Source organism: Pocillopora verrucosa, chromosome 7, assembly GCF_036669915.1.
Source record: "Pocillopora verrucosa isolate sample1 chromosome 7, ASM3666991v2, whole genome shotgun sequence".
Lineage (NCBI taxonomy): Eukaryota > Metazoa > Cnidaria > Anthozoa > Scleractinia > Pocilloporidae > Pocillopora > Pocillopora verrucosa.
In genome coordinates, this window is record NC_089318.1 from 19,570,408 (window position 1) to 19,596,318 (window position 25,911).

The following is a 25,911-nucleotide window of genomic DNA, read 5'->3' on the forward strand; positions in this document are numbered from 1 at the left end:
CCACAATTTAGTTCAGGAGTGCTTGGAATTCGATTACTCTAGGGTACCACATATGAAACGATAGAAAGGTGTTTCCAAGCACGAACTAGTCACCATTCTCCTTGCAGACATTTTGTATCATTAGGTTTTGACAAAATGAAAATTTTCCACCTACCCCAGATCGTCAACACTGCACTCAACACCATGAGCTGTTTTCAACTTGAGCTCTGATATTTTTGCCCTCTTCTCGTTAACCGTCAGCAAATTGTCTTTAAGAATGTTATTTTTCCTGGCAACCAATTCTTGTAATTGTTTTAGGAAAGTTGCTCTGTGCGGATCCACCACTTCCATATCGCTGTCATCCAAGATACTATCAAACCAACTTGGCTTTACAGGTGTGGACGGCATCTCTTCCACGCTTTCTTTAGTTTTTCTCAATTCAGAGTTCTCTTCCTTAGACAGCTCTTCTTCCTCTTCAATAAGCTCTCGTTCCTTGATGGAATCCAAGTCTAATTTATTGATCGCATTTTCGTTCTCTTCTACACTTGGCTGAGGTTGATCGAGCTCGTTAGTCGTGTCCGAGCACTCTACTAGATCCTCGAGTGAGCACGACGCGTCATCGATTACTTGTAAGGAGCTCCGACTGTAAGCCAATGTGGTTTTGCTGTTAGGCGGTGATGCACTACATGCCAAGAGTTTAAGAAACGATAGCGACAGCGGAATGTCCACTAATCGACTGTCCTGCAAACTTTTAGCCAAGAAAATTCCTAGGACGTAAAAGAGCTTTGCTACCCTTTCTGTGTCAGGGGCATCCTGAGGAAGGGGCGCGGGAAAGAGGCCACCGGCGCGTTGCACGTAATAGCCCCTGGGACGAATACCATGACCGATGTCCACCTGAAATAGAGAAGATGAATTAGTGATTCACTCCTTCATGTGGTGTGCACAGAGAGTAATGAAACATTTTTCGACCAAAAAAAAGTTTTCTTGTACAAACCTCTCTAGCAGTCTCGTCGACGATGGCATCCTCGCAAATCCACATACCCAGGCTCTTTCGTTGAAGCTCGGCCGCCACAAGCGCGTAAAACTCGAGTGAAGGCCCAAGCCCAGTTCCCTCCTCATCTTCAAACTCCACCTAAAAGATAACAGTGCTATATATAGAAAAAATGCATTTTCTTCTTGACAAAGTAATATGCGCTGAGCCTGGAGTTAACAGAGCACACGAGGTTCTAATGAACTGCTGAATTCAGTTCATTTACCATCACTTAGCTTGGAGACTAAGGGTCTTACTACTGATCCTGTGCGGAAGGAACGCTAATCGGGTGAAAGCTATCGCCTAACATTTCTCCAAGACAGAGCCACGAGCAACATCTACAGTCTGCTCTCTATTCTGTCAGTTTGATTTTCAACAGATCGTATCGTTCTGCGCTTCTGTTAACGACTCCGACTGTGCATACGAAGCAAATGAAGCTTCGCCCTATGAGTAAGGAGTTCGCCTTTGAAACTTCGCACGCTGAGTCACACTTATCACTGAGCTATCATGTCTATCACACAAGAGACCTCTGATACCATAAAAAAAACATTCATTTCAACCTCTTTCTGACTGTTAATCATTACCAGTTAGTCAGGAAAATTCACGAGTAAATGAGGGACAGACACAAACCTCCAAAACAGACTTTCGCTCTGCATGGAATTTCAATACACCCATTGCCCAATCAAGCAACTGAAAGGCAAACAAAAATGACATTACTACTCCCAGTCGTGGAGCTACAGCCAGTCTGTCTATATTTCCGAAGGGTTTCCGAACCTTATATTCCAATCAGGCGAAAGCTCGAGCACTTACTAACAACCCGAAAGCTATAACGTGGGTCTCTTAAAGATTATCTCTCAGCATTTTGTTAGGTTCCCTAGTACCCAGTTCTACTCCTGGGTGGAGAGAGGCACTACGAGAGTGAAGTGTCTTACCCAAGAACACAACACATAATGGTGATCAATACGCATATTCTCCATACTGTTCTCTATACATTTCCTAACGAGCTGACAAGGAGAATGTGTTTACTAATGTGTAATTCGGGGTGATACTGTAAGGAGAAATTTGTTGCTTATCACTCTTGGAGTTCAAAGGGTTAACGGTTAGGCCACCGCGTCTCCTCCTGCTAACATCAAAAGTTTATTTTGAACATAGCAAAACTTGCTTAACAAATCACACATAACATATTACATATCACATAAAACGTATCACATATCACATATTACATATCACACTGCGTCCCGTACTCCGTTCGTAATTCCTTTTTTCAAAACATTCTGCAAATTTCGAGGGACATTTACCTCATCTCCTCGAGGAACCTTCACACGCTCGTGCTTTAATCGACCCACTCGGAATTCGTGTTGTTCTTCTCGCCTGTGACTCAGTGGACGACTTCTTTCCAACGCTACGTCTCGTTTGTTTTGTAGCCATACTATTGCTCTGAGAAGAAATGTTACACATACACGTCAACCGATGTCTAATGGAGAAAAACTCAACCATTGTCACTAGATTTAAACACTTAATCCCCCTTTCCCCAAGTTAGTATTGGGAAAAGTTGAACCGCCAAAAAAAACAAAAAACAAAACATCAACAGTGAGAAGTAAGCGGGTTGTTTAAAAAAAAAAAAAACTTGACGAGAGTTGAGGGTACCTTCACATGCTATAAAGAGCAAGAGAAATTTCGAGACGTATTAAAGTCAACTAAGACTCGTTTTGCAAGTAAAACGCGATAGCTTTTGAAGTTCTACTACGAGTTTAGGGGTAAATGCCGCAGGGCTTGGAACAATGGCTGGTTAACGGATACTGTCCGCATTTCTCCATGGACAGCGTAGAATGTCATTTTCCACCTCGCTGCTCTTAAAAGAGTGAACTAAATAGCAATCATTATAGAAGTTATTCGCATTCCAGAAAACCAAAGCAAAACAAAAAACAAAAGATACGCCAGGAAAAAGATGGATTAGAGCAGGATTCGAACAAACGTTGGGACACTCCCTAGTGTCGCAAATTTCCTTTTTGTCGTTGTGATGCGACTTCAATTCACACAAGCGTATTAACTGCCATTAAAAATTGAAAAAAGTATATCTTAAGACTGACGACGGAACCTGCCTGAACTAAGACTACGTTTCTAAAATAAATCCATGGTTGAGTGATCAAAAACTTGTCGTTCCTGGCAACATTTGATTAAAATTCAACATCTTCTAAGACTAAGAGGACGGCGCCAACGTGCAAAAAAAGCCGTGCACAATAGCCCTGTGCTATGGCGATTTCGCGATCGGGATAGCGGATTCTGACCTCATTTGCCTAATAGGCAAGTGGAGTTTTTAGGGCTTCGTACAAATTTCGCGCTTGAAGGGCAAGCTGTGAAACGGTCGCTTTTTCCCCATGTAAGATGTCTTTGCGGCTTTCTTACCTTGAGCTACCGAAAGCCGTACAAGAAAAGTACAGCTGTCTTGTCTCAAAAGGAAACAGGAATGGAAAGGTGCTTGTCAACACTCCACTCCAGGTTGGTAAGGCATTACTGGCTAACACTAAAGGGTCCTGCAGACATGAAAGAAATTTAAAGTTAACATACTGAAAAAGCTCTTATAAGTTCTCATCTGGTCTTAGTCACCCTTTCACTCCCAAGATATAAATATCAATTCTCTGCACTGTCTTCCATACATTTGCTATAAAATTAGCTTTGAAAATTTGGTATCATACCAAGCAACATTAGTAAATTGATGTCTTTCTTTCTTTTAATCTCATCACCTTCCTGCTTGATCAACATTCTACATGTATCGATATTGTTCAGATAATCTTTTTTCTGATAATCGTTGAGAATGAAATAGTTAATTTCCAAGGCTTTCAACTGGCGCTTAATAGACAGGGGGCTTATAAGGGAGGGATGCTTCTCACAGAGGCGAGGTTTAGTTGAGAGGGGTCATGCTGAGGTTGGAAGCTTCCTTAAACCTTGCTAAGCACTATTATGAGAGTCATCTCCCAAAGCATATACGAGTGTGTAGATGTAACGGCTCTTTAAGGAAGAGCGCAATATACATTCACAGTTGCATTTTATCGACATCCGTCACCTCTTACCTGAATTTGTTGCAAAAGTTTAGTTGTTAGTTTTTTACTTGTGAAGTCTTCATTGTCTACGATAAACCCGTATTTCTCGTTACCTGAAAAGAGAGGAGAAAAATGTAACGTCTCAATATTGTTTTATGGAGGATACAATGACTAAAGAATAATAAAAAGAAAAAACAGTTATGCTAGCAAAGAAAATGTAAAATTGCACTTCTGTGAGCTACCGGACATTTTCGTAGAGGAAAAAATCGAGGAGAGAACAGTGCGAGAAAGCAAAGATAGAAAGACTTTCATTAACTATCTAATGCATGTATGAAGCGTTTGGGAAACGATTGCGAGTCACAAGGAACGGCTTCACGCGACTGCGCATATCAAAAGCAAACCAAGGTAATTCGAAACGCTTCTTCAGCTAGACATGGTTTGATGCTACTCTGGTTTGCAGATTTAATGAATGTAACCGAAGAAGTTACAATTCATAGACCCAACGTTTCGACACCCCTGTCTAGTGCCTTCATCAGGGGTGATCTAAACGATGATGAAGACACTAGACAGGAGTGTCGAAACGTTGGGTCTATGAATTGTAACTTCTTCGGTTACATTCATTAAATCTGCAAACCAGAGTAGCATCAAACCATGTCTGATTGTCCACCTGGTTGCCATGTGAACTTTAATAAGCTTCTTCAGCTGTTAGCATACAATTTAAAGAAACCAAAAGATTTTAAAAAAAGCGGCAAACAATATGAGAATTTCGACAGGAAAAAAAATTCAGCGTGAATTCTAGAGGGCCGCGCAATAGAGTACCGCCCACTAAATTGACCAATCACACATGCTTGGTAAACAGATAAAAACACTAATTGAAAGTATTTGGTCTCACCATCTTCTCCAAAGTCATGCGCAGAACTTGTAGATATACTATTTAAGACTTTCAGAAGCTGTAGAATATCTTCAACTGCGGAGATGTCGTCAACAGGGGCAGGCTCCGTGGATGTTTTGTCTTGTTTCACTTCCTGTTTTACCTCCTCTTTTAATACCGGTTTCTCAAAAGGAGGAGAGCTAGGTGGGGACGAGTCTAAATTGGTGCAAAATTCCTGACAGGAAAAAAAAGAGAAAAGGATGAGGAGAAATTTTCCTAACAACCCCCTTCCCCCCAAATATCAGAATTCGTTACGCACAGAGTCAGTCTCAATAGATCCAAAAAAATTATACATTAAATCATAGTAATAATTTTTTTATTTTGAATCAACGCGAAACTGCTTTGTACAAGTAAATTCATCACTAGTATCAACAACTATAGTGGAAAATTGATCTTAAGGGCGTGGACGCCAGGGTTACGTATACAAGTTGAAGTGACATGGAGATTTTGCGAAAATTTTTGTTCCTGAAACAGACCTATGTCCACGTCAGTTTGCTCGCATTCAAACTGTTCACGGTTTCATGGCTCATAAACTGAAGGTGGAGGACAATGCAAATAAGATTTGGTTTATTTTTGCCTTCACCCCAGGATGTCTTCAAGTGTCATACCTTGTAGGCTGCCACGAGTTGAGAACAGTTCCTGTTCTTCCTTATGCTCTTAGGTACGCCTGTTAACTTCCATTTTCTTAGGAATGCTGCGTCAGCATTTCTTTGAAGGAACGAGATTACCTCAGACTTAGGGAGCTCATCAGTGCCCAAATAGCGCTCTACATATGATGTCGTCCAGTGAACCTATGAATCAATCAAAACTAAATCAATTAAATAATCTACGATTCGGTCGATGATTTAATCAACGAAATAGTCAGTGACGGGTCAGTTTGGTTTCTCCGAGTCAGTAATTAAATCAGTCAGCCAAAGGCAGTATGACAATATGAGTCAGTTTATCAGTCAGCCGATCAGTCATTCTGTCAGTCTTTCAGTCAGTCGGCCAGTCACTCTGTCAGTCTGTCTGCCTGTCAGTCAGCCGGTTAGTCGATTAGTACAACAGAGCTTCCGTTAATTGCTTTCACAGTGGGCCTTTTACTCCACTTGATCGACAGAGTGTGCTTAACGTCCTGCCACTGTTTACCTGGTGGTCTTGTGACAGCATATCAACATTAAATCCTACCGTCGTTTCGGTCTCTTCTTTGGTTTCTCTTGGGTTTTCCTCTTGGTCAGGGCTGTGTACTTCACGATAGACGACGCTAGATTAAAAAAAAGTATAAATAGATAAATAAATAAATAAAATTAACTTGTACGAGGTTACATGCATGCAAAAACAAACCCAGGCAAATAGCCGACCTTAGTGTGCCTCACTTTTTGCCTTTATATACCTACACTACATATCTCTGATAACACTTACGTGTAAGTTGGTTCCCAGACTCTCCGCATTCGCTCATTTTTGGAGATCCCGGTAGCCAGTGCGACCTTTTGTACGTATGAGAAAATGGTGGCCTTGGGGTCATCTAAACGAATCTCCACCTCAGGAAGCTTGAAAAAGAAGAAAGAACAAAACAAAAGACTCAATATCAAGAAGTATCATTATTTGTCTCGCAAAATAGTTTGGCTGGATGTAGAGCGAGAGGTCTCTACTGCATGTTGCGGTTCTTTTTAAGGTTGCGACTGGTACGTATTACCTTGTAACACAGAGCACGGTTGCATGCTGTGCTGTGATTGCTTGGTTTTCAACAGCTGTGATTGGTGGATTTGTTGATCATAAAAATAAATGCTTGGAAGCCTAAATTTGAGAATTGATTGACGTAAAATAAGCTGATAAAGGCAGGCTTTTCACAGAATTATCGACTGGTTTCGAGGTACAGACATGCGGAAAGCTAGGTCAAAAGCTTCCATCTTCATGCATATTTTGTGTTCACTGCTTTCAGTTAACGGGCCGTTTACGTCAAACTACTAGAAATAAAAAAACGATCTATAAAAAGCATAACTATTTAAGCTAGAAAAAAAGTGCCACATCTAATCACACAACTCAGTATCTCGAATAGGCTCCAACAATAACTAGTTGAAGAATGGTTTGCAATGAAAACAAAACAAAGACCTTTACCGTTAACGAAGCAGGTCCCTTGAGAGTCAAGAAAAGGCGAGGTTCTACTGTTGGGGGTGTCATCTCTGTTGAACTACTTTCTTGAGAACCTGTTGAAGATATTGACACGATTGAATTTCCCTCCATGTTTTTGATCCCTTGAACTAGTCGCAATTGATTTTAGTTTTAAGTTTAGTTCGATAAGAGAGTGGCGCAAGCTTTGGGAGCCAATCAGAGAACAAAGCGAAGCTAAATCAACACAATCCACAATTCCTTTCGGCACTCAACTAAAAATAGCGCTGTTACGTTGCAGTGATGCTCTAAAAAGGGCATTTCAAACTTTCAGCCTGAACACTACCTGGTGCAGGAATCACAATATCCTGAGTTTGCGCAATGTTGGTTCGTCCTGGTCTCGGATCAAACGCAGGCACTAGCGCCGAGAACTGTCTCTTGAGCACGTGTTCGTCATCCCACGTTCGGCGACGTCCACCACGTGACTCGGGCTCTTCTTCAACCTAACGACCAAAACGCAAACACCATGACGTTACAGACACACTCCTCTCACTGACCGTTGAATGTTATCGTTAATGTCAGTTTTGATATACCACTGGAATAAAAGTTGTGCAAATGAGCAACGGTGAACTTTATTCAAACACGCAAAGTAAAATGAGCTGTTAAGTGGAAACTTTTTTCATGAGCCATGAACCACTCCCATGAGTGACCACGACCAAATTTCTCCTTACCATATCAAGATAGTATCAAGCAAAACTGATTATGAGAATAATGAAAAATAGTTATTAGGAGATTATTAGTTGATCTAGTGCCAAGTTCTCTGAACTAAAATTAAAAGAATTGTATGGCAAACAAAGAGGATAATTACTGATGAGATCTTGAGGCGAAAGGGTTGACCAGTCTCGTTCCTTTCAGTTTTACTGCTGCCACTTTGGAGCATTTTCCCCTTGTGAGAACCCTCTACACCCTAACATTAGTATGTACATTCTTCATAGCGGAGCCCCCATAATTATACAAAGTAGTAGTAACCCATCAAGCCGAAAAAATTTGGATGTACGACCGTAAGACCCTACAAGGTGCTACTTTTAACATGCGTGGTCAACTGTACCGCGGGCACGCCAACGCCACGGCTTTGTTCAGTAGTCCAGTGGTCAGTGCACTGGGCTCCAAGTCGGACGACCCGGGTTCTAGTCCTGGCCGGGGCAAGGCGTTGTGCTCTTGAGACGTGAGGGAAAAAAAATGCGAGGCTTGGCGAAATCTATATATTACTGTTCTCTATACATGTCTTCAGGTTTTGACGAGGAGAACTTGTCTAATAATCAAAGGCTTCATCAGCTGGTGATTATTTCCTTTATTCTCCTGACCTTAACATGAGATTTTGGGGTGATATTGTTGGGAGAAATTAGATGCAAGTCACTCTTAAAGGTCAAAGTGCATCAGGATATTGTTCTCCGTTGTCCCAACTATTTCAAAGGTGGTAACGTTGATCCTGTCAACATAGACTCATTAATCCACTCACTTCATAATCATCTTCATTCTCTTCATCATTCTCGTCATCGTCATCATCGTCATCGTCGTCGTCATCATCATCATCGGGTTCAGGAAGGTCATAATCATCCTCAAGTCCTGTCAACAGCCCTGAACCTCTCATAGCCACGTACATGTCCAAGTCAGAGGCCCGGGAGAGGCTGCTGGCTGCTGAGTTAGCCTCAGATACAGCTGAGCTCAGTAATCTGTAAGGAAACAGACGTTGTTAACTCTTTGAGCTGTAAGAGTAATCAGAAGAAAACTTTCTCTTCATAAAATCCGTTCATTATCATGAGTACAGGTCAGGAGAATCAGGGAACTGGTCATCAAAGAAACTTTGCCTGATCTTTAACGAATACTCCCGAAACGTATCGGAGGAAAATAATTGATACTAACGAGACCTACTATGAAGGATAGGACTTTACTCACAAGAACGATAAAAAAAAATTACCTTTCCTCTCAATCGCCATTACTTATCAAGCAAACTGATCGGGATGGAAAAACGCAAAAACTGAATGTTATCATCTTGACATAACACCAACTTCTTTCCCCGAATCAGTAAGGAATTACTTAGCAGCTTAAAGAGATGCAACACCAAATTCTTTCCACTAACTAACAAGGAATTACTCAGCAGCTTAAGGGGAGAATTGATATTCAGATCATGGAATATTTAGGGTTCATAAAATGGATCGATCCGTAGCTATACACTCACTCGGAGCTTGAAGATAAGAATATTTTAAAACACATTTTTTTGGACCACAGGTTGTAGCATAGTATGCGTCACTAGACAGCATAGCATGCGTTACTAGACAGACAACTTGAAGACTGAGTTTCTAAACACATCTTTGCCTACACCTTTCGGCCTTTTGTACAATGAGGTGAAGATATCTTGATTATTAGATTTCCTTTAGATCTGCATGAGAATTCAGAAGAAACGTTTGCTCTTCGATTTTGCAATAAGCATGCTGTAAATCTATCACAAACTCTAACTATCTCGGGCTCTTCTTAACAAGCGTTTTTACCTCCTCGCAGTCTCCGCCACAGAAATATTAACAGATGCTGTCTTAGAACTAGAAGCTGTCTCCGTAACAGAGTTCAAAGGTTCAGTAACCACACCCTCCTCTTCAGTAATCTCTTGAACCTCTCCAACAGTCTCTTTGGGTTCATCAGCACTAGGCACTATCTCCGTACTGTCTGTTGTCTCCAACACTACCAGTGTGTTCCCTAAAGTTTCGATAACATCTTCTGAAGTAAAAACTCCTTCATCGGGGATCTCCTCAACACGAACAGCTTCAACTAGGGCCATGCTTGACACCTCGTCACTTTGGGACGTCGAGGAACTTTCCTCCTGACGTTTCTCTAGCGACTCGACTTCGGCTTCCTCGATCGAGGGTCCCTCCTCATATTGTCCTTTATCGCTTCGGGCTGAAGACGAGGGCTCTCCTGAAGAATCAGTTGAGGGACCTGTCTCTACCACGCGTAAGTCGAACTTTCCATCGGCTCCCATGCGATAAGAGTTTGAGGTACCGTTAGTCCAAGCTACTTCCACCCAACCTAAAATAGAATAATTCCACTTCAAAAGAATGTAAATGTTCATCTTTTATCCCTTTCACACCTAGAAGTGAGTAGTAATGGTAACAGGACTGAGTGGAGTCCAATACGGTCAGCTATCACACGAGTGATAAACAAAATCCGACCGAGAAGCGGGATGTACGATTTATTTATTACGAGTATGATTACAGACAGGATTGGGTGACACGACTTCCTGTTACCAATTATTCAAAACTAGTAAAAAATTTGAGAAAAAAAACTAGCCACCGAGTTATAAGTTTTCATATGAACAACACTAAACTCGGCGAAATGCACGTCAAAGGCGACCGTACATGATGCATACTGTCCAGTTACACAGGCATGACGCATACAATGTCCATAACACTGTCCAATTATAAGCGCAACACGCGCAGTCCTATTAGTGCAAATAGGCTGGTGGTAACCAATCAAAGTCGAGAATTTTGATATAGATTTTGATTGGTAGGGTATTTTCTCCAAGAATCTTAACACATTGTCCGGCACACATATGAGACCATAGAAAGACAAGGTCAACTTTCTCGCATTCGTAATGAGCACCTCGATCTTCCTAATTTCTAATTATCATTGACAAGATCTTGGTCGCCATTCCTTCATTCAAAAGTCTAAAGGGTCTATCAAAATCAGAAAACTTTAAGCTTCTTAATATTACATCTCAATAGGCACACACAGAGGTTTCATTAAAAGCCAGTTACCAGGGTCTACGCGATCTATTTAGCCAGCATGCAGGCTCTCTATTTAAGTTTCACCTTGCGGCCCCTTTTTGATTGCAGCCGCCTAATTTACCATCTGTTTATCAAAAAGGGTTTATTGAAACCCCTGCATTCATTCGAATCACTATTCATAATCTCCCCCCTCCCTTCCCTTCCCCACACTTCTCCACCCTCCCTTCCCTAGAAAAGCAAAAAAATCTGTTATCACCGTTACCGTTCTGCAGCTCCCCTGTAACCAGGCCCTCGCCGGGGGGACTTCCATCCTGGTCTTTCCACTTCCAGTCCACCCCTCGGACCACTTTGCTACCCACATTCAAATGCTTCAGCATCTGGGAGCGAATGAGGCGGCGCTGACGGCGTAAGGCGGCTTCCACCTCTCTCGCAGCCTTGCCTGGACTCAGAGACCAGCTGGGCTTCAGTGACTTAGCGAGTTTCTCACCAGCTGTACCACTCTTGGAAGAAGACAACTCTGGAGCTGCAAAAAGGTAGTACACTCTATTTAGAAAAGCAATACATTTTATTTGAAAAAGCAACTTATCTGCTTGATACTTTATTGGTAGCGCGAGGAGAAATTTTGGGAGTGAAAGAGCTAGAGCTCTTCCATTGCGACTCACCGAGCGGTTCTTCAACGGCCGTCATTACTGTTCCGTACACTTCAAATCCCGATAAGGACAGATAATGCGTCTGACCACTGGCATTTTTGCCAGCTTGTTGCAAACGAACGTGTCTCCATCCTTCTTGGTCAGACGGAGGCTCAAGCGGCCAGGAAGCTGTTGACCTGTTGATAGAAGGGGAGTTAAGCGTCTGTCTTGATCCAAAGAAAACGAGTAAAGGTAACATCACAACTTGTTTATTATTTCATTACTATTTAAGATCAGTAAGATCATTCTCCTTGATCCTTGTGGTCTGGGTTCCATTCTAGGGAACTGGCGTCGCATGTTGGAACTCTCCTTCGCTTCGAAAGTTTTTTTTTTTTTCAGGATCTCTAGTTTTCCTCTCTACCTAAAAACCTACACCTGAAGTTAGAGCAATTTTCCAATTGAGTGTCGAAAATAATCCGGGAATTTTTTGTTTGCTTTTGCTTAACTTCGCTCTGTGATTGGTCACTCTCTCCATGTTTTCCCGCATTTTCGGCAGTTGGATTGTTTTCACTTCGAGTTTTCATTGGCTCTTTAAGATGTTTTCATTTCTCTGATGGGCTGTTGTGATTACCTCGGTTTTGCTTTTTACAATATTCACTCCCAGAGTTCCGGCACTATCGTCAACTTTTTTGGCTATTTTTTTCTTTGAATTATGCGACGGAATTTGCTGAAAAGGAGCCACCGCTCTTGGTCTAAAATAAGACACACGCACGAGCGTAAAACGAGAGACAGTTCACAATAAATTCCCAGTGAGGAAGATTTCATACCCGGGTTCATTCAGCGAGTTATCATCTGTATGAGTATAGAGTGTTGTCCAAGTCTTTCCATCCTTGCTCACTTGGAAAAGCCAGTTGCGAAGAGCAGACCTAAGAATCGATTTAGCCAGGTAAATATAATTTGTCATTGACTCATTCAAAACTAAAACCTTGAAGTTCTCAACTTCTAAAACAAATTCTGTCCTAACAATAAACAGTTTGAACCGTGACGTAACATTTGAGCGTGTGGACTTATCATTGGGATAAGAGAAGTCCTGGGAGGGACTGTTGTCGGTAGCAGTGACTGACGTTCCGACAGACTGAGCAGAATTCCTCATCAGATCTAATTGGTAATTCTCCTCACTGAGTGCCAAGCAATTCTTAAGATGTTAGTTTGGAGAATTTGGCATTGGGTGGACTAATGATCACCTAATTGATAGGTCTCATTATTCTCATCACTTGTCTGCGTGATACTGTATTGAAATTGTAGGGAGAAATTATTTCTTGGTCACTTATGGGAGTTCAAGGGTTAAAAGTACTTCTTCCCGCTTGCCCTTGAGTGCTTACTTTAACTCAAGTTTCTATTCACTTTAATCCGATTATGACCTCTTGAACGAAGGCAATTATGTTAAATTACCGAAGCATTGTAATGTTCTAAACAGTACAACGATAAATTTGAAGTTAAAAAAGATAGTTCATTCTTGTCGAGATTAACTGTAATGAGCACGTCACCGCAGAGGATCAAGAAACTCACCTTCCATATCCACGCGCATGCCTGAGTGTATAACAGGTTGGTCTAAACCAAACGCCGAGATCAATGGCAAACCAGGCATTTCTGTAGGAAAAAAAAACAGTCAACATCAGAAACTGCAGCCGACTGAGGGATTTGGGTTCCGATGCGCACTAACACCGGATAATTTTTGGTATCCTGCCAGAAACATTTGCGAGCTGAGATAATTGACTATGAAACAGTCACAAGAGTACCCCAAAGGGAAGACTTCCAACTGTAAATTTCAAAAGTCCTTTTTTTCTCTACCACTAAGTATTCACACATCCTAACAACAAGAGCAGCGAATGCTCCTCGCAACACGACTTACTTGTCATCGTTGGTGTGACAGTTGAGCGCTGCAGCATCCCTACTCAGGATGTCCTCGACCTTTCCATAAGGCAGTCCTCTCCCCTCTGAAGTACTGACTGCCACGATCCCAACTGATCCAGGGTTAACCCAGTCAGGAGTGGACTTTCCGTTAGTACCAAGCCAGTAAAGGATACCGTTCTCGTCAAAATCCTGCATGTGAGTGAAGCTGGTCTTGTTTCCTCCTTTGAGGAGACGTACAAAGTTAAAGGTGCTTCTGTCGTGGTCATACCATTGCTTAGCAACCTGAGGAAACGAAAGAAAGAGCACTTTTGATGGAGTGTCAAAAAAGAAAAAAAACACGGAAGAATGCAAGTCACCAAATGTCAAACAAAGACGATGTAGTTGTGTGAAAGTTGCGTTTACAGTTGAGGGAGGGGAGGCTGGCAGAAGTAGAATCCGTACGAATACATAGTCTCACCATTTTCAAAAGATATCGTTCTAAATCTCCCACAGTTGTTAGTGGTTCCATCTTTAAAGTTCTTCCTGTTCTATCAATTAGAGAACTCTCTCCTGGCGCTCGTTCTAACTGGAATCTTAAACGCCTTGCGAGCACCTGAGAAGCAAAATCAAGCAAAATAAGTTGAGAGCGAAGGTATTTAAACCAAAGCTTTATCTGTATTTGATTCCTGTGTTATTTTTCAATGTACTTCTGGCAAGACCTAATTTAAATCACGGCAGAGTTCTGTATCCCCTAACCTCTTTTTGACTAGCAAATATAGTTTGAAGTAAAATTTTAGCGGAAGTACTTCCCTCTCGTTACATAAACGAAACATATTTATGTCATCAATTAGCTTTCCTACCGCGATCTTTGGGTTAAACTCTTTTTATTTCTTGACAACCTCATAACACTAGGGTAGGTTAGGCTTGTTGCATCTTAAAGTTTAGACTACGAGAATTCTCTTCCCTTCGACGAAGTCTGTCGCGCGAGTGCAAAAAATCAGCGAAAAATAGGTGACGTCGATGCACTGCAGGACTTGTGCGACGGACTTCTCCGAAAATAAGGGACAACTCGTAGTCTACTGACAGTTTACAGCTATAACTTTAACACACCTGAAGACCAGATCCTGGGCATTCGTAAGTCAAAAGAGGCAGCTTCTCTGTCGACTCTAAGACAGCCACTAGCTTCTTCACAAGGATCGTTGCAGATGAAGCTTCATCAGTACTGCAAAGATACGTCACAAACAAAAATTGTCAGGCAAAATCAGATGATTTGTATTTTAGGTGATTTCAAAGAAAGGTAAACCTTGACCATTAATCTATCACGTACTTTTCTTCGTTCAATTGCTCTTCTGTTCCTCCAAAAGCCGACTTGAATACTTCTATTCTTTCAGCGATGCATTCCGCTGCCCGGTTGTTGGCATTTTCGTTGTCGGAGGGCACAGTTTTACCACTCTGAAAGATGATAAACAAGAATTAAATAAACACCAGGTTACAGTACTTGTACAGAAAAGCAAAAGATTGATGACAGCTCTAGACAAGTAGATTTCCCTGACGAACGAAAAAAGAGAGCAAAGTCATAAAGAAGCAACACCTTAATCCAGTCCCACACAGTCTTAACTTGCGTAGGTCATACGGAGGCTTAAACAATAATCAGTACCGAGGCTACTGTACGTTAAGTAATTTACAGCTGTGAAAATTGCTCTACATGCGAAAACTGAATAAATATAGCTACTGTACGATGTATCCCACCTGGTGAAGACAGCGTAGAAGGGCTGTGACCAGTCCTGTTGATTGTAGCTCATACGATGAAACAGTTGCGTCATCTTGTAGCACTTGCAGAAGGCCTTTCAGCGCAGTAAACATTTCTTCTCTCCAAGATTCTTTCCCATCCCCTCCCTATCGATAAAAAGTTAAAGAATTAAGATTCAATCTACATACACGTACGAATCTAACTTTCATAACATAATTATAGAGGTTTTTGTAGCATAAAGACTACTACTTCTTCCCGGGATGCTGGGATATCACAGATATCCCCACCACCCCTACCCCCCAACCGCGGCATTTTTTCCCGAATCCCTGGCATACTGCTCGTACTCATTTCTACTCCTAGATGGACAGAGGCACTGTGAGGGTTAGTTGCCTGATCCTGAACACTCGCCTAGATTAAAATAAGGAAATAAAATTATTTTTACCAAAAATATCGGACTAACTTCTGAAATTGAAGTGCAGTAATTGGCATGGTGCATTTTTGCTCAACCCTTCAACTCGCACGTTCTAATGTTTAACTCCCCCCTCTAACTAATAAACATGTCCTTGTAACTTAGTTGTGATAATTTTGCGTTCGATCAAGATAACAACTTTGAGTATTCTCATTACCTGTTTGTTGAATACTGTATGGGTATTTTAAGGAGAAGTTACATGTTAATCACTTCTGAGCGTTTAAGGGTAAAAGTAAATTTGGAATTGATTAAGTACAAGAATAACACTTCATTCGTCTCACAGGCATTCTAAACAATCATTTTATCGACATTCAGGCGTATCAACCAAAACTCACTAAGCCTACCTTGGTAAGATTTTCTTGCGATAAACACGCTGAATGCAGCTGCGAGACAATTTCCTGTAACTTGGCCACAACTTCACGAGGTGTGGCTTGTGCAGCCAGGAGATATTTCTCCTGAATCTCAGCTGCCAAATTCCTGATCTTCAGCTTTTGAGCCTCGACCTTCGACACAAACCGCTTCCCTCTCTTTCCCATCCAACCAGCAGCGAACTCAGGCCCCAAGGAGGTCTCGGCATTGAAGGTGTGTTTTGTGCCTCTGTTTGACTCAAAAACAAAGCCAGCAAGATCTTCACGGAGTATAGTCGCTTGTTGTCCATCAGCATTGTGTACAGATACTTCTTTGTCTTTCGTGCACGTCAGCGACCAGTTACCCACAGAGAGTCGAGTGGAGCTTGGTGAAGACAGAAGTGGCTGACTTGGTGTCCCAAGCTTCACCTGGCCTCGGGCTCTCTGAAGTTTTTCAAGGAATTCTCCTCTGCTCTCTACAAAAAGAAGATATTTTTAAAAAACTCCAGAACTGGTAGCTAGTAACGATAGACTTACACATGTATTCCTGAGAGAAGAGCTCTAGATTTTTCCCGATAAGTTAGAAAAAAGAAAAACCGTTTGACTTGAAGCATCAAAGTCCCGTAAAAAAACACTTAATAACCTTAATCTTAATGAAAAAACTTCGCAAAAAGTATGCAAGAGAAAGCTTTTTCTTCAGTTCTAAAAGTGTTTCAGTCCTTTTTTTCGCAGAAAGATATTAAGACGAGGTATAATTCCGTGCAATTTTTCCATTACGTTAAAAGACCTGTATCTCAACCACATGCCGCAACAAAGGTTGTGAAGTTAATTTTTTTCGCTTGTTAAAGTTCCCCTGCTTATACAAGCACTTGAAATCATCTTTGACCGCAAAAAAAATGTACAGTGCGAGTTACTCCCAGAGTTCTGGTAATCTGAATGAGGGGTGCGACGAACCCTTACCAGATGAGTCCGATCCTCCCTCCGGACTTCCGCTTGAATACATCGTTGCAAGTTTTCCATCCAGAATAAAGCGGAACCAGCCATTACTACCATTAGAAAGCTCCAACGCACATGACTCATTCCAAAGATAGAGACAATCGCGGCTGCGCACAATACACCAGTCATGCCAATGATAGGGCTTGCCTTGTTCAACGTCGCTGGCATCTTCTTGAACTGTGTCCTCACCCTAAAATGACATTTTGCCTCGGTTAGAACAATCGAAGTGAGTATCTTCGACGGGCAAAAATTAATGGAAAGTTTGGACATTGCGTCATCGAGTACTTCAGTGGTGTGAATATTAAAACCGAGTTGTGCAGTGTCTCGATTAGTATAAGGTATAATAGCAATTAGTTTACATCCCTCTTGGATGGAATGTTATTTCGTCACAGGTAGACCCACGAAAATTTCCCAACTTTCCCCGGCTTAAGTCTTTGATCCCTAAGAGTGACAAGCATCTAATTTCTCCTTACAATATCATCCCTGAATCAAACATGAAGGTCATGAGAATAAAGGAAATAATCACCAACAAAAGGAGTTCTTGATTGTTAAAAAAAAATTTCCTTATCAGCACCTTAGGAAATGCATAGAGAACAATACGGAGAATTTACTTACTGATGTTAGAATGTAAAGGGTTAACAGCTTGCTGGCCGTACCCATTCCCACCCCTGGATGGAGAGAAGCACTGTGAGGGGAAATTGTATGGCCAGGAATTCAACAGGCTTGACTCCAGACCCCTCACCATTCTGAGTCTAGCCTCCGCTCATAACTGCACCATACCTTTTTCTCAGTCTCCTCTTCATTTTCTTTCACCGCTGGTTCCTCTTGCACTGTTTCCACCTCCTGCATTGGTCCCGCCAGCTCGGTCACGTGGCTGATGACTCCCAGACGAGCCAAGTGGCTGATGTATGTTTCCTGGCACTTCTCTAACAAATCCTCTATGATCTGCAGACCTGTTAAATGGCCATCATCGTCATCCTGTGGAGGTAACAGAAAAAAAATGAATTATGGCGCAATTACAGCTGTAATTACTTTGTCTTTCTATCTCTTAAGCTGTTGCCGAAAATACGGAAAATCATACTATTTGATAATGACACCAGATTTGATAGTTACTTGATGTACGTGTATGGTTCAACCTGCGTCGTTGATGCACACAACCAGTCTAATCAAAAGCTCACTTCACGTTTTTCCCTCCTTGGAGTAGCTCATTAGAGTTTGGGGCGCATTTATCGACACCAAAATGTAGCATTATTTAATATTTTAAGACTCAGTTATTATCTCATCCGAGCTAATTATAAGTAGAATCAATTTAATGAAGTACAAAACTAGTCAAGTGATACAATACAAGGTTATTCTCACCTCATGATCCAAGACCACTGACAATACTTCCACAATAACTGAGGCAAATGTTGAATTTTGTGACAGCTCTTCCAGCTGAGCTTGTGATGCATAATGGATCATTTTTCGCATCAAAGCTAAAGTTGCCTTCCTAATACTGGGCATCATTGTCTCCTTGTAGTTTTTAGCAAACAATGGCAGGAGGTTTTTAAGGTAGACCGGCGCCATTTCTGGATCACCTTTCACTTCTTCTGGTTCTTCTTTCTTTTCTTCCTCCTCAGCACTGGCGGGTTCTTGACTGGCTGTTGGTTGTTCCGGTGCAGGGGAAGGAGTGGAACTACTTCCCACAGGAACCATCCATTCACCTATAAAAAAAACCATCAGTGATGAGCATGCCTCCTAACCCTTATACTCCCATAAGTGACCAAGACAGAATTTCTCCTTACAATATCGATACAATATCGAGCAGGCAAGTGATGAGAATAAAGGAAAATATCGGTTATGAGATTATTAATTGATCCAATATTACATTCTCAGAACTAATCACAAGATTCTTATAGAAGACGATGAGGAGAATTACTAATTGCTTTGAGATTGAAGATCACTTAGTATTTTGATTTTAGAATTTTGTCGCAAGATTCGAGTTCTTGCAGGATTTTTTGAAGAAAGGATGCAATCCTGCAAAATAGACCAGTAAAAATGGACGAAAAACTGGTTTGGGGAAAATCTTCAAATCTCAGAGCAGAAAAAAATACAATACCTGGTGATTGTAGAATATGTACAACTTCCCTATGGCCTTCGTCATTTCGCTCTCTCGCTTTATCCATTGGAGTTTTACCATCTTCATCTCTTAGGTCAGGATTAGCACCATGCCTTAGCAGAGTCTTAAAAAATGACAAAACCAGCAAAGTTATTACAGATAAGGCTACTCAACTATAGATTGCATCTGGAATTGAAAGTAATGACCAAACGGAAAGACTTAAGTGTCCCCTAGGAAAAAGATATCCCAACAACGTGAGATGCCTTCCAATCTGATAGATGAGACCCCATCAAGGGCCAATGTTAGATGAAGTTTGTACCACCTGATTCAGTCTGCCTGCAGTCTCCTGTCATGCCAAAACCATTTGCTCATTTTGTCATGATATTGCTGTCATGAACAACAATTTTTATCCTTCCCTTACCCATCCCTGAGTAAAGAAAAAATTTTCCCTGTGTATGTTATGACACAATTTCATTTTCAGTTTGTGAAAAAAGGTTGTTTTAGTTCTTCGTGGAGAAATACTACCAGTTGCACTATGCATTAGGGATTTGGCCCATCAGTATCAATATGCAGGCAGTTCATGTACATGTAGATCACCTTTGCAACAGCAGGTCTCCCAAAGCAAGCAGCGTAATGTAGAGATGATGACCTCTGACCTCTATTGACATCTGCTCCTCGCTCGCAAAGATATTCCACCTAAATGATAATGTTGATAACAGTTACAAAACTGCAAGTAATCCTGGTAAGGTGTCCTATGGTCAGTAATCAAGTTTGCACAATGCATATGTAATGACTGCAGAATGCACATGTAATGACTGCAGAATGCACATGTAATGACTGCAGAATGCATATGTAATGACTGCAGAATGCACATGAAAGTCTGATGGAACTTCTTGCTTTGTTAACATTTTAGTCTTGTTTCAAGTAAGGGCCACACTATTTTGATGAAAACACGCATTTTTTAAATTTTCTGATCCTAGTAATTAGTGGGACATTTGTTGCATTTGAGGCTAGCATAAGGCTTACTGTAGTTCACTACTAGGGTCTCTATAGCTCAGTGGTTGAGTATTACAAGAAAAATCTAAATGTCTATGGTTCGATTTCTCGTTGAGAGCTAACAAATTTTTTTAATACCACCCATGTGACAAAATAAACAATACATGTACAGCCAGTGCTTATTAAAAATACCCAGAAAAACATTCTCAAACCTGTAAAGCTGCAAGTAACCTACCATTTCTAATGTTCCAAATGCTGAGGCCCAGTTGAGAAGTGTCTGTCCAACATCATCCATAAAGTTCACCTCAAATCCACCTGCAGTTTAAAACAATGCAACCCTATATATAAGTCCCAGCACAAAGCAATTTCACAAACAGATCTGCTTTAGAAATCTAGAGTCAAACATAAAAGTACAACAAAAATTCACTTCCTTTAAACAAATTGCTAAAATGTACATTAACTTCAGGCAGTATGATCTCGATCATCAGCATAAATGTTCCTCATGGAATGACTGGCACGATAAGACATGACCAATAATGTCAAAAATTTAGAGGGAGTGTCAGGGGAATCTTCTGTACTCATTATCACTTTTGGATTTTAAAGGGTTACAAGCTTTCTAGACTTGCACTGAAACTTGGAGAGAATGATTGCTTCCTCAAACATTAAAGAACAACTGGCTCAAACAAACATTTTCTGTGTAACACATGTCACTTAGAAAGCACAAAGAGCCTTCAGGTTTCGGCAATTGGCTGCACAAGACTTTCGGCTAAAAGAAGTTTAACAAAATTATACAAATTAAGGTAATCTTACCATTTTCAATAGCATCTATGACTGCATCTGTGTCCTTACTTCTGATGCAATCAATAAGCTGTCTGTGTGAATTCTCATGTGACCTGTCAAACCTTCGTAGACTGGCAATCCCTCCCTTGGGAATACTGACACAGGACTTGGGCAATGCACATCGTCCCTCAAACAACAGAACCAGCAGGAGATCTACCAGTCGCATGGTGTCCAGAACACATCTTTCATCACCTTGTAGGGCTTTTTGAATAGCGTCTGGCAGTCCTGCTCTTAATAAATCCTGGAAACACATGAAATGAGCACAAACAAGGTATAAATTTTCATTTGTGGAATTTCACTTTTTATGCCCTATTCCAGGTGTATCTTCTTAAATGTAAAAGCTTGTTCCAAATAAAAAATAAAGCAAATATAATGGAGACCAAGTTTTACATGCAAATGCGATGCAATTCTGTAAGATGTCAGGAGTTTGCAACAATAAAAAAAGATTACACCAATAAAAAGATTATCTTCCATAAAAATACTTTTGTTTTGAAGTCTGGAATCCACAGCTTACAACTGTCAAACTAAAAAGAACTTTCCTCACTAACAAGTTGTACCCCTTTTAAAAACCTTGTCACAGGAATGAAATACATACATGAGTAACACTTGGTGATCCCCTGCACAGTGTTGATAACAAACTGACAATGGTGGAAACTGATGTGCTATTGCTCTTGGAGTCAGGGGTGGCTCCACTGCCTCCTGTTTTGTCACCAGCAGCAACTGCGGCACTTGCTAGCCTGTCTAACAACTCACTGGTCAAACCATGTTCAGCTAATGGAGCTGGATCAACACCGCGGCGTGTAAACCGATCAGCAAGGGAAGCAAAGCACCGGAGAGCACCATCAGATACCTGCAGGGATCACCAACAAATGAAGCTTTCTTCTTAAGAATTGTAGGGGAGACACAGTGGTCTAATAAAGGGGATAAGTTTCTAAAAATGGTGCTGCATTGGTGGGAGAGCATAACAGGGAAATTTAGTATTAACAACTGAGTTGATAATGAAAATTGGCCACCGTAAAGAGTTTTTAAGCCAAAGTTTGTAGCATTACCCCTTTGTCCCTTGCTCTGATGAAGGGCTAATGATTGAAATGTCAGCTTTGAATATCAACTCAGTTGTTAATACTAAATTACAAAGTGGTCTACTAGTTTCTGCATTGCACTCCTGGGTGGTTGTTCCAAAGGTGGTTGGCAATAATTCAGGATCAAAAATAATATATAGATTTAGCCAAGCTTAAAAGCAGAGCTTGCATTTTTTGGAGGTTCGACTCGGAGGTTGTTCAACTCAGAGCCCAGTGTACTGACCACTGGACTACTGAACAAAGCCGTAACGTTGGTGTGCTCGCGGTACAGTTGACCATGCATGTTAAAAGTAGCACCTTGTGTGGTCATACATCTGAATTTTTTTGGCTTGATGGGTTACTACTATTTTGTATAATTATGAGGCTATGCTCTGTGAGCTCCACTATAACTTTTCCTTGATTTCTCAGAAAATAAAGCACATAGTAGGGTTTACATTGTGAGGTGTTTTACCCTAAGTTCAAGTAAGACTAAACCAAGGGAAAATACAAACAATTAAAACTGTCTGAAAAGCTTTATGTACAAAACTAAATAAAATATTGTTGCCTCTATACTCCCAGGAACATAAATGGGAACCAACAAGCAATTAAATTCAGAGCTGTGGTATTGTACATGAAGCTATCCATAACACAACTTCTTAACCCATTTATAAAAAAAACTTTCATCTATTAACCAACTGTCATTTGTAACATTATCACCAACAAGATCTCAACATTGATTCTCCTTACTGTCTACTCGTGATTTCCTATAATGTTATGGGTAGTTCTGAGAATATGGTGCTGGACCAAATAACTAATATATTTTTTGTTATTCTCACTACTTGTCTGCTCAGTATTTTATTGATATTTAAGGGAAAAATTACACCTGTGTCACTCATGAAAGTGAAAGAGTTATATAACACAACTGTAAGAATCTGTCTGAACACTTATTACTTACATATGGGTCTTCATGTTTCAGTAAAGTTGAAAGCGACTTGACACAAGTTTCCAAGTTAGAATCTTGTGGCTCCATCCTTCCACATAACCTGGACACTACATTCATGGCTGAATGTAGAGTGTCCTTGTGCACAGAACTCCCAAACTCGCCAATAAATGTCAGTGAACACTGGAGACCCCCTGCCTCAAACACAGCTCCAGCCTCTCGAGTACATATAAGTTCCAGAACCTAAAGAGAAAAGTATAGAAATTTTTCGACTTGCATCTAACAAAAAGAAAAAGGCAGTTGGTTGATAGTAAAAGGGCACCAAGGTAACATTTTGCAAGACAACTTGAGAACAAGTTTCTAGAAAAATTTACTGCGTGTGACAGTGAGAATGTTTGTGAAAACTTCTACCCCTGAAACAGAATTTGGGTTGTGAAAAAGATCATTGAAGTTGAAACTGGTTTGAATTAGTGCTGGTAAAAGAGCAGTGAGCAAATGAATTACTAGACTTTTTTTGGAATTAGTAGCAGTCACACACACAGCATTTTGTTGCAAAGCCCTTCACACCAGCATGTAACCTTATTGCAATCTGACCTAACCTCAAAATATCAATAAACTATTCTTAGTGAAGCAGGTAATTTAGTGTTAACAACTGGGTTGAAAACGTAAATTAGCCACCGTAAAGGGTAAAAAAGCTGACGTTTCGAGCGTTAGCCCTTCGTCAGAGCGATTGCACAGAAGATTGCACAGGGGTCTCCTTCGTCAGAGAGAATCGCTCTGATGAAGGGCTAACGCTCGAAACGTCAGCTTTTTTACCCTTTACGGTGGCTAATTTACGTTTTCAACTCAGTTGTTAACACTAAATTACCTGCTATACTCTCCCACTGACGCAGCACCACAGTTTCTTTAGAAACTTACCCCTTTATTCTTAGTGAAATATGTCTTAACCCTCAATGAAAGTTAAGAATTTCAAACACTGGTGTAAAATATCTCCACAATCTCTTTAAACATTGCAAAGTAATACCAGTGCATGTGGAAAACAAAGGTTTTTTTTAAATTATTTATTTCAATTTAACACGAAATGATATAGCATATTCGTAATAGCGTTTCCTTTACGTAAGCGCAATGAACTTATTACCCTTCAGTTGTATAATGTAGCACAATCACACTGCATGAAGCTGAAGTTAATACCAATGTACAACAAAGCAATATGTAATTTTCTATCCTGACTTACTTTGACACACTGTTCTCCCAGATCTTTGCTTGTCCTTGATGATAAATCAACTACAACAAGTCGGCTACAGAGGGCCTTAATTGCTCCTTCCACCGCAACAATCCGTCTGGTGCATTCTGCTGACACATCAAGGTAGTAAGTGATAGCTCTTGCAGTTACTTCCAGTACATTTTCTGGTGCGCACTCATCCAAGAAGATACGACACAGAGCTGGTAGAAATGTTCGTGGTGGACAGCTGCAAAGGAAAAAGTGAAGAACATTAACCTAAAAAAATCAACCAAAAAAGCACCTATGACTAAGAAGTAAAACTTGACAGGTCCTGGACATCAGAAAGGTAAAGTCTGCATTTCAAACAAGTGAAATTTACAGGAAATATTGCCACTATTTCCTAAATAAGAAGCCAGCCCCATTCCAGGTGACCCTACCAACATTTGGTCAGATTTCCTGTGACCTGTTGATACTCTTAGCTGGACAGAGGCCTTGTGAGAGTAAAGTGTCTTACCCTTGAACACAACACAGTGACCCAGTCATGTCTCACATCTGGATCTCTTTACCTTAAGTTCACTGCATTAGAATGAAAGGTCTTTCAGAATGAAAGCTTGTGATAATTTTTTCTAATCAGATTGGCAGCCTTGCCAGAGCATATTTTGATAGTGTGGCACATTCCAAATTTCTGATGGGAACTACTTTAAATGACTTCCTGTCCAAGCTGGCAAAATATCACAAAGAAATCCAAAGGTACATCTCTATCTTTCACTATTTCCAATATTGCAACAAACTCTTAACATTCAAGACAGTTCAATGAATTCTTACAAAACTATTTCATTAGAGAATAACTGTACTAGACTAAAGGTGGTAAATATTAGAAGCCTTTAATTATCAGGAATATTTTTGGTATATAACACATTTTTAACTTTTGGAATGTTATGGGTTGTGGGCACATTAAACCACACCAAAATAGGTGTTCCTCGATAAGCTTCCCCACTCCTGAAATCCCCATCCTTCCTTTCATTCTTTGCCTCAAACTAATTACATTCACAGTTTACAGTTGTAAGAAGTGTAAAAGGTATGTGAGGCTGAATTTTTCCACTTGGGTCTAATATTTTTAGAAGAGGAAGGCCTTGATTTCAAGCAGCCTTATGAAAATATACTTGAGATCGAAGTCAGATTTTTTCCTCCAGTGCCAATATAAGCAAAATAGACAACAGAACATTAGCTTTTCAGCACTTTTCGTTACGAAAAATATACTTATGTTTGCAACGTTAAGCCGAAGAAGGAAATTTAAATGATAAATGCCGTATATACACATCTTTCTAATTATAGTTAAATTAAGCAAATAAATGCTGTCCACTCTTTCATTATTTAATCACGTGAAAGGCCTTGGCCTTCAATTGAGATCATCGCCTCTTATGACACATTGTACCAATACAGTCTTTATGATCGTTTTATTGTCAACCAGACATCAAATAATTGCATATCGTTGCGAAATAAATCATCTAAAAACCCGTATTGATTAAAGAAAAAACTATTATAGGCATATGTATGATGATTTCTTGCGGAGTAATGAAGTTAATCCCTCGATAAAATCACCGAAACATGAGCTTTTTCCATTGTCAATTTCACGAATAAGTCATTTATATTAAAACTCATTATTTTACTTCTAAAAAGGCTCACGTAAGTAGTTTTCCCATGGTTTGGACTAAACAGTTAGCTATACTACACTAGTTAACGAAGAAATAGTAACGAAGGGTGATTACTGATTGCAAAACAAATTTTGCAGTTATAGTTTTCACTATCATTTACCAAAACTTAA

At 40.5% G+C, this 25,911-nt stretch overlaps 1 protein-coding gene across 2 annotated transcripts in view; it reads right to left on the reverse strand.

The window, feature by feature from the left end:
• The window catches only part of LOC131770128 (E3 ubiquitin-protein ligase HECTD1), a 30,996-nt gene that overhangs the window by 4,451 nt on the left and 634 nt on the right, over nt 1-25,911 (reverse strand). The window contains exons 2-35 of one of the 2 annotated variants that reach the window (XM_059085837.2): nt 24,099-24,333; nt 22,880-23,107; nt 21,462-21,716; nt 20,837-21,107; nt 20,262-20,341; nt 19,628-19,726; nt 19,031-19,154; nt 18,292-18,635; nt 17,713-17,910; nt 16,897-17,122; nt 15,934-16,412; nt 15,120-15,266; nt 14,698-14,822; nt 14,481-14,592; nt 13,849-13,983; nt 13,390-13,673; nt 13,047-13,127; nt 12,305-12,403; nt 11,511-11,674; nt 11,111-11,371; nt 9,619-10,150; nt 8,589-8,802; nt 7,416-7,572; nt 7,079-7,167; nt 6,383-6,510; nt 6,149-6,224; nt 5,590-5,772; nt 4,943-5,156; nt 4,081-4,163; nt 3,416-3,543; nt 2,308-2,446; nt 1,640-1,699; nt 974-1,111; nt 155-873 (exon numbers count right to left, since the gene is read on the reverse strand). In XM_059085837.2, the coding sequence (XP_058941820.2) occupies nt 155-873; nt 974-1,111; nt 1,640-1,699; nt 2,308-2,446; nt 3,416-3,543; nt 4,081-4,163; nt 4,943-5,156; nt 5,590-5,772; nt 6,149-6,224; nt 6,383-6,510; nt 7,079-7,167; nt 7,416-7,572; nt 8,589-8,802; nt 9,619-10,150; nt 11,111-11,371; nt 11,511-11,674; nt 12,305-12,403; nt 13,047-13,127; nt 13,390-13,673; nt 13,849-13,983; nt 14,481-14,592; nt 14,698-14,822; nt 15,120-15,266; nt 15,934-16,412; nt 16,897-17,122; nt 17,713-17,910; nt 18,292-18,635; nt 19,031-19,154; nt 19,628-19,726; nt 20,262-20,341; nt 20,837-21,107; nt 21,462-21,716; nt 22,880-23,107; nt 24,099-24,333 (6,807 nt within the window). Of the gene's footprint in view, nt 1-154; nt 874-973; nt 1,112-1,639; nt 1,700-2,307; nt 2,447-3,415; nt 3,544-4,080; nt 4,164-4,942; nt 5,157-5,589; nt 5,773-6,148; nt 6,225-6,382; nt 6,511-7,078; nt 7,168-7,415; nt 7,573-8,588; nt 8,803-9,618; nt 10,151-11,104; nt 11,372-11,510; nt 11,675-12,304; nt 12,404-13,046; nt 13,128-13,389; nt 13,674-13,848; nt 13,984-14,480; nt 14,593-14,697; nt 14,823-15,119; nt 15,267-15,933; nt 16,413-16,896; nt 17,123-17,712; nt 17,911-18,291; nt 18,636-19,030; nt 19,155-19,627; nt 19,727-20,261; nt 20,342-20,836; nt 21,108-21,461; nt 21,717-22,879; nt 23,108-24,098; nt 24,334-25,911 lie in introns of both variants that reach the window. The other variant, XM_066169435.1, reaches the window with a different exon arrangement.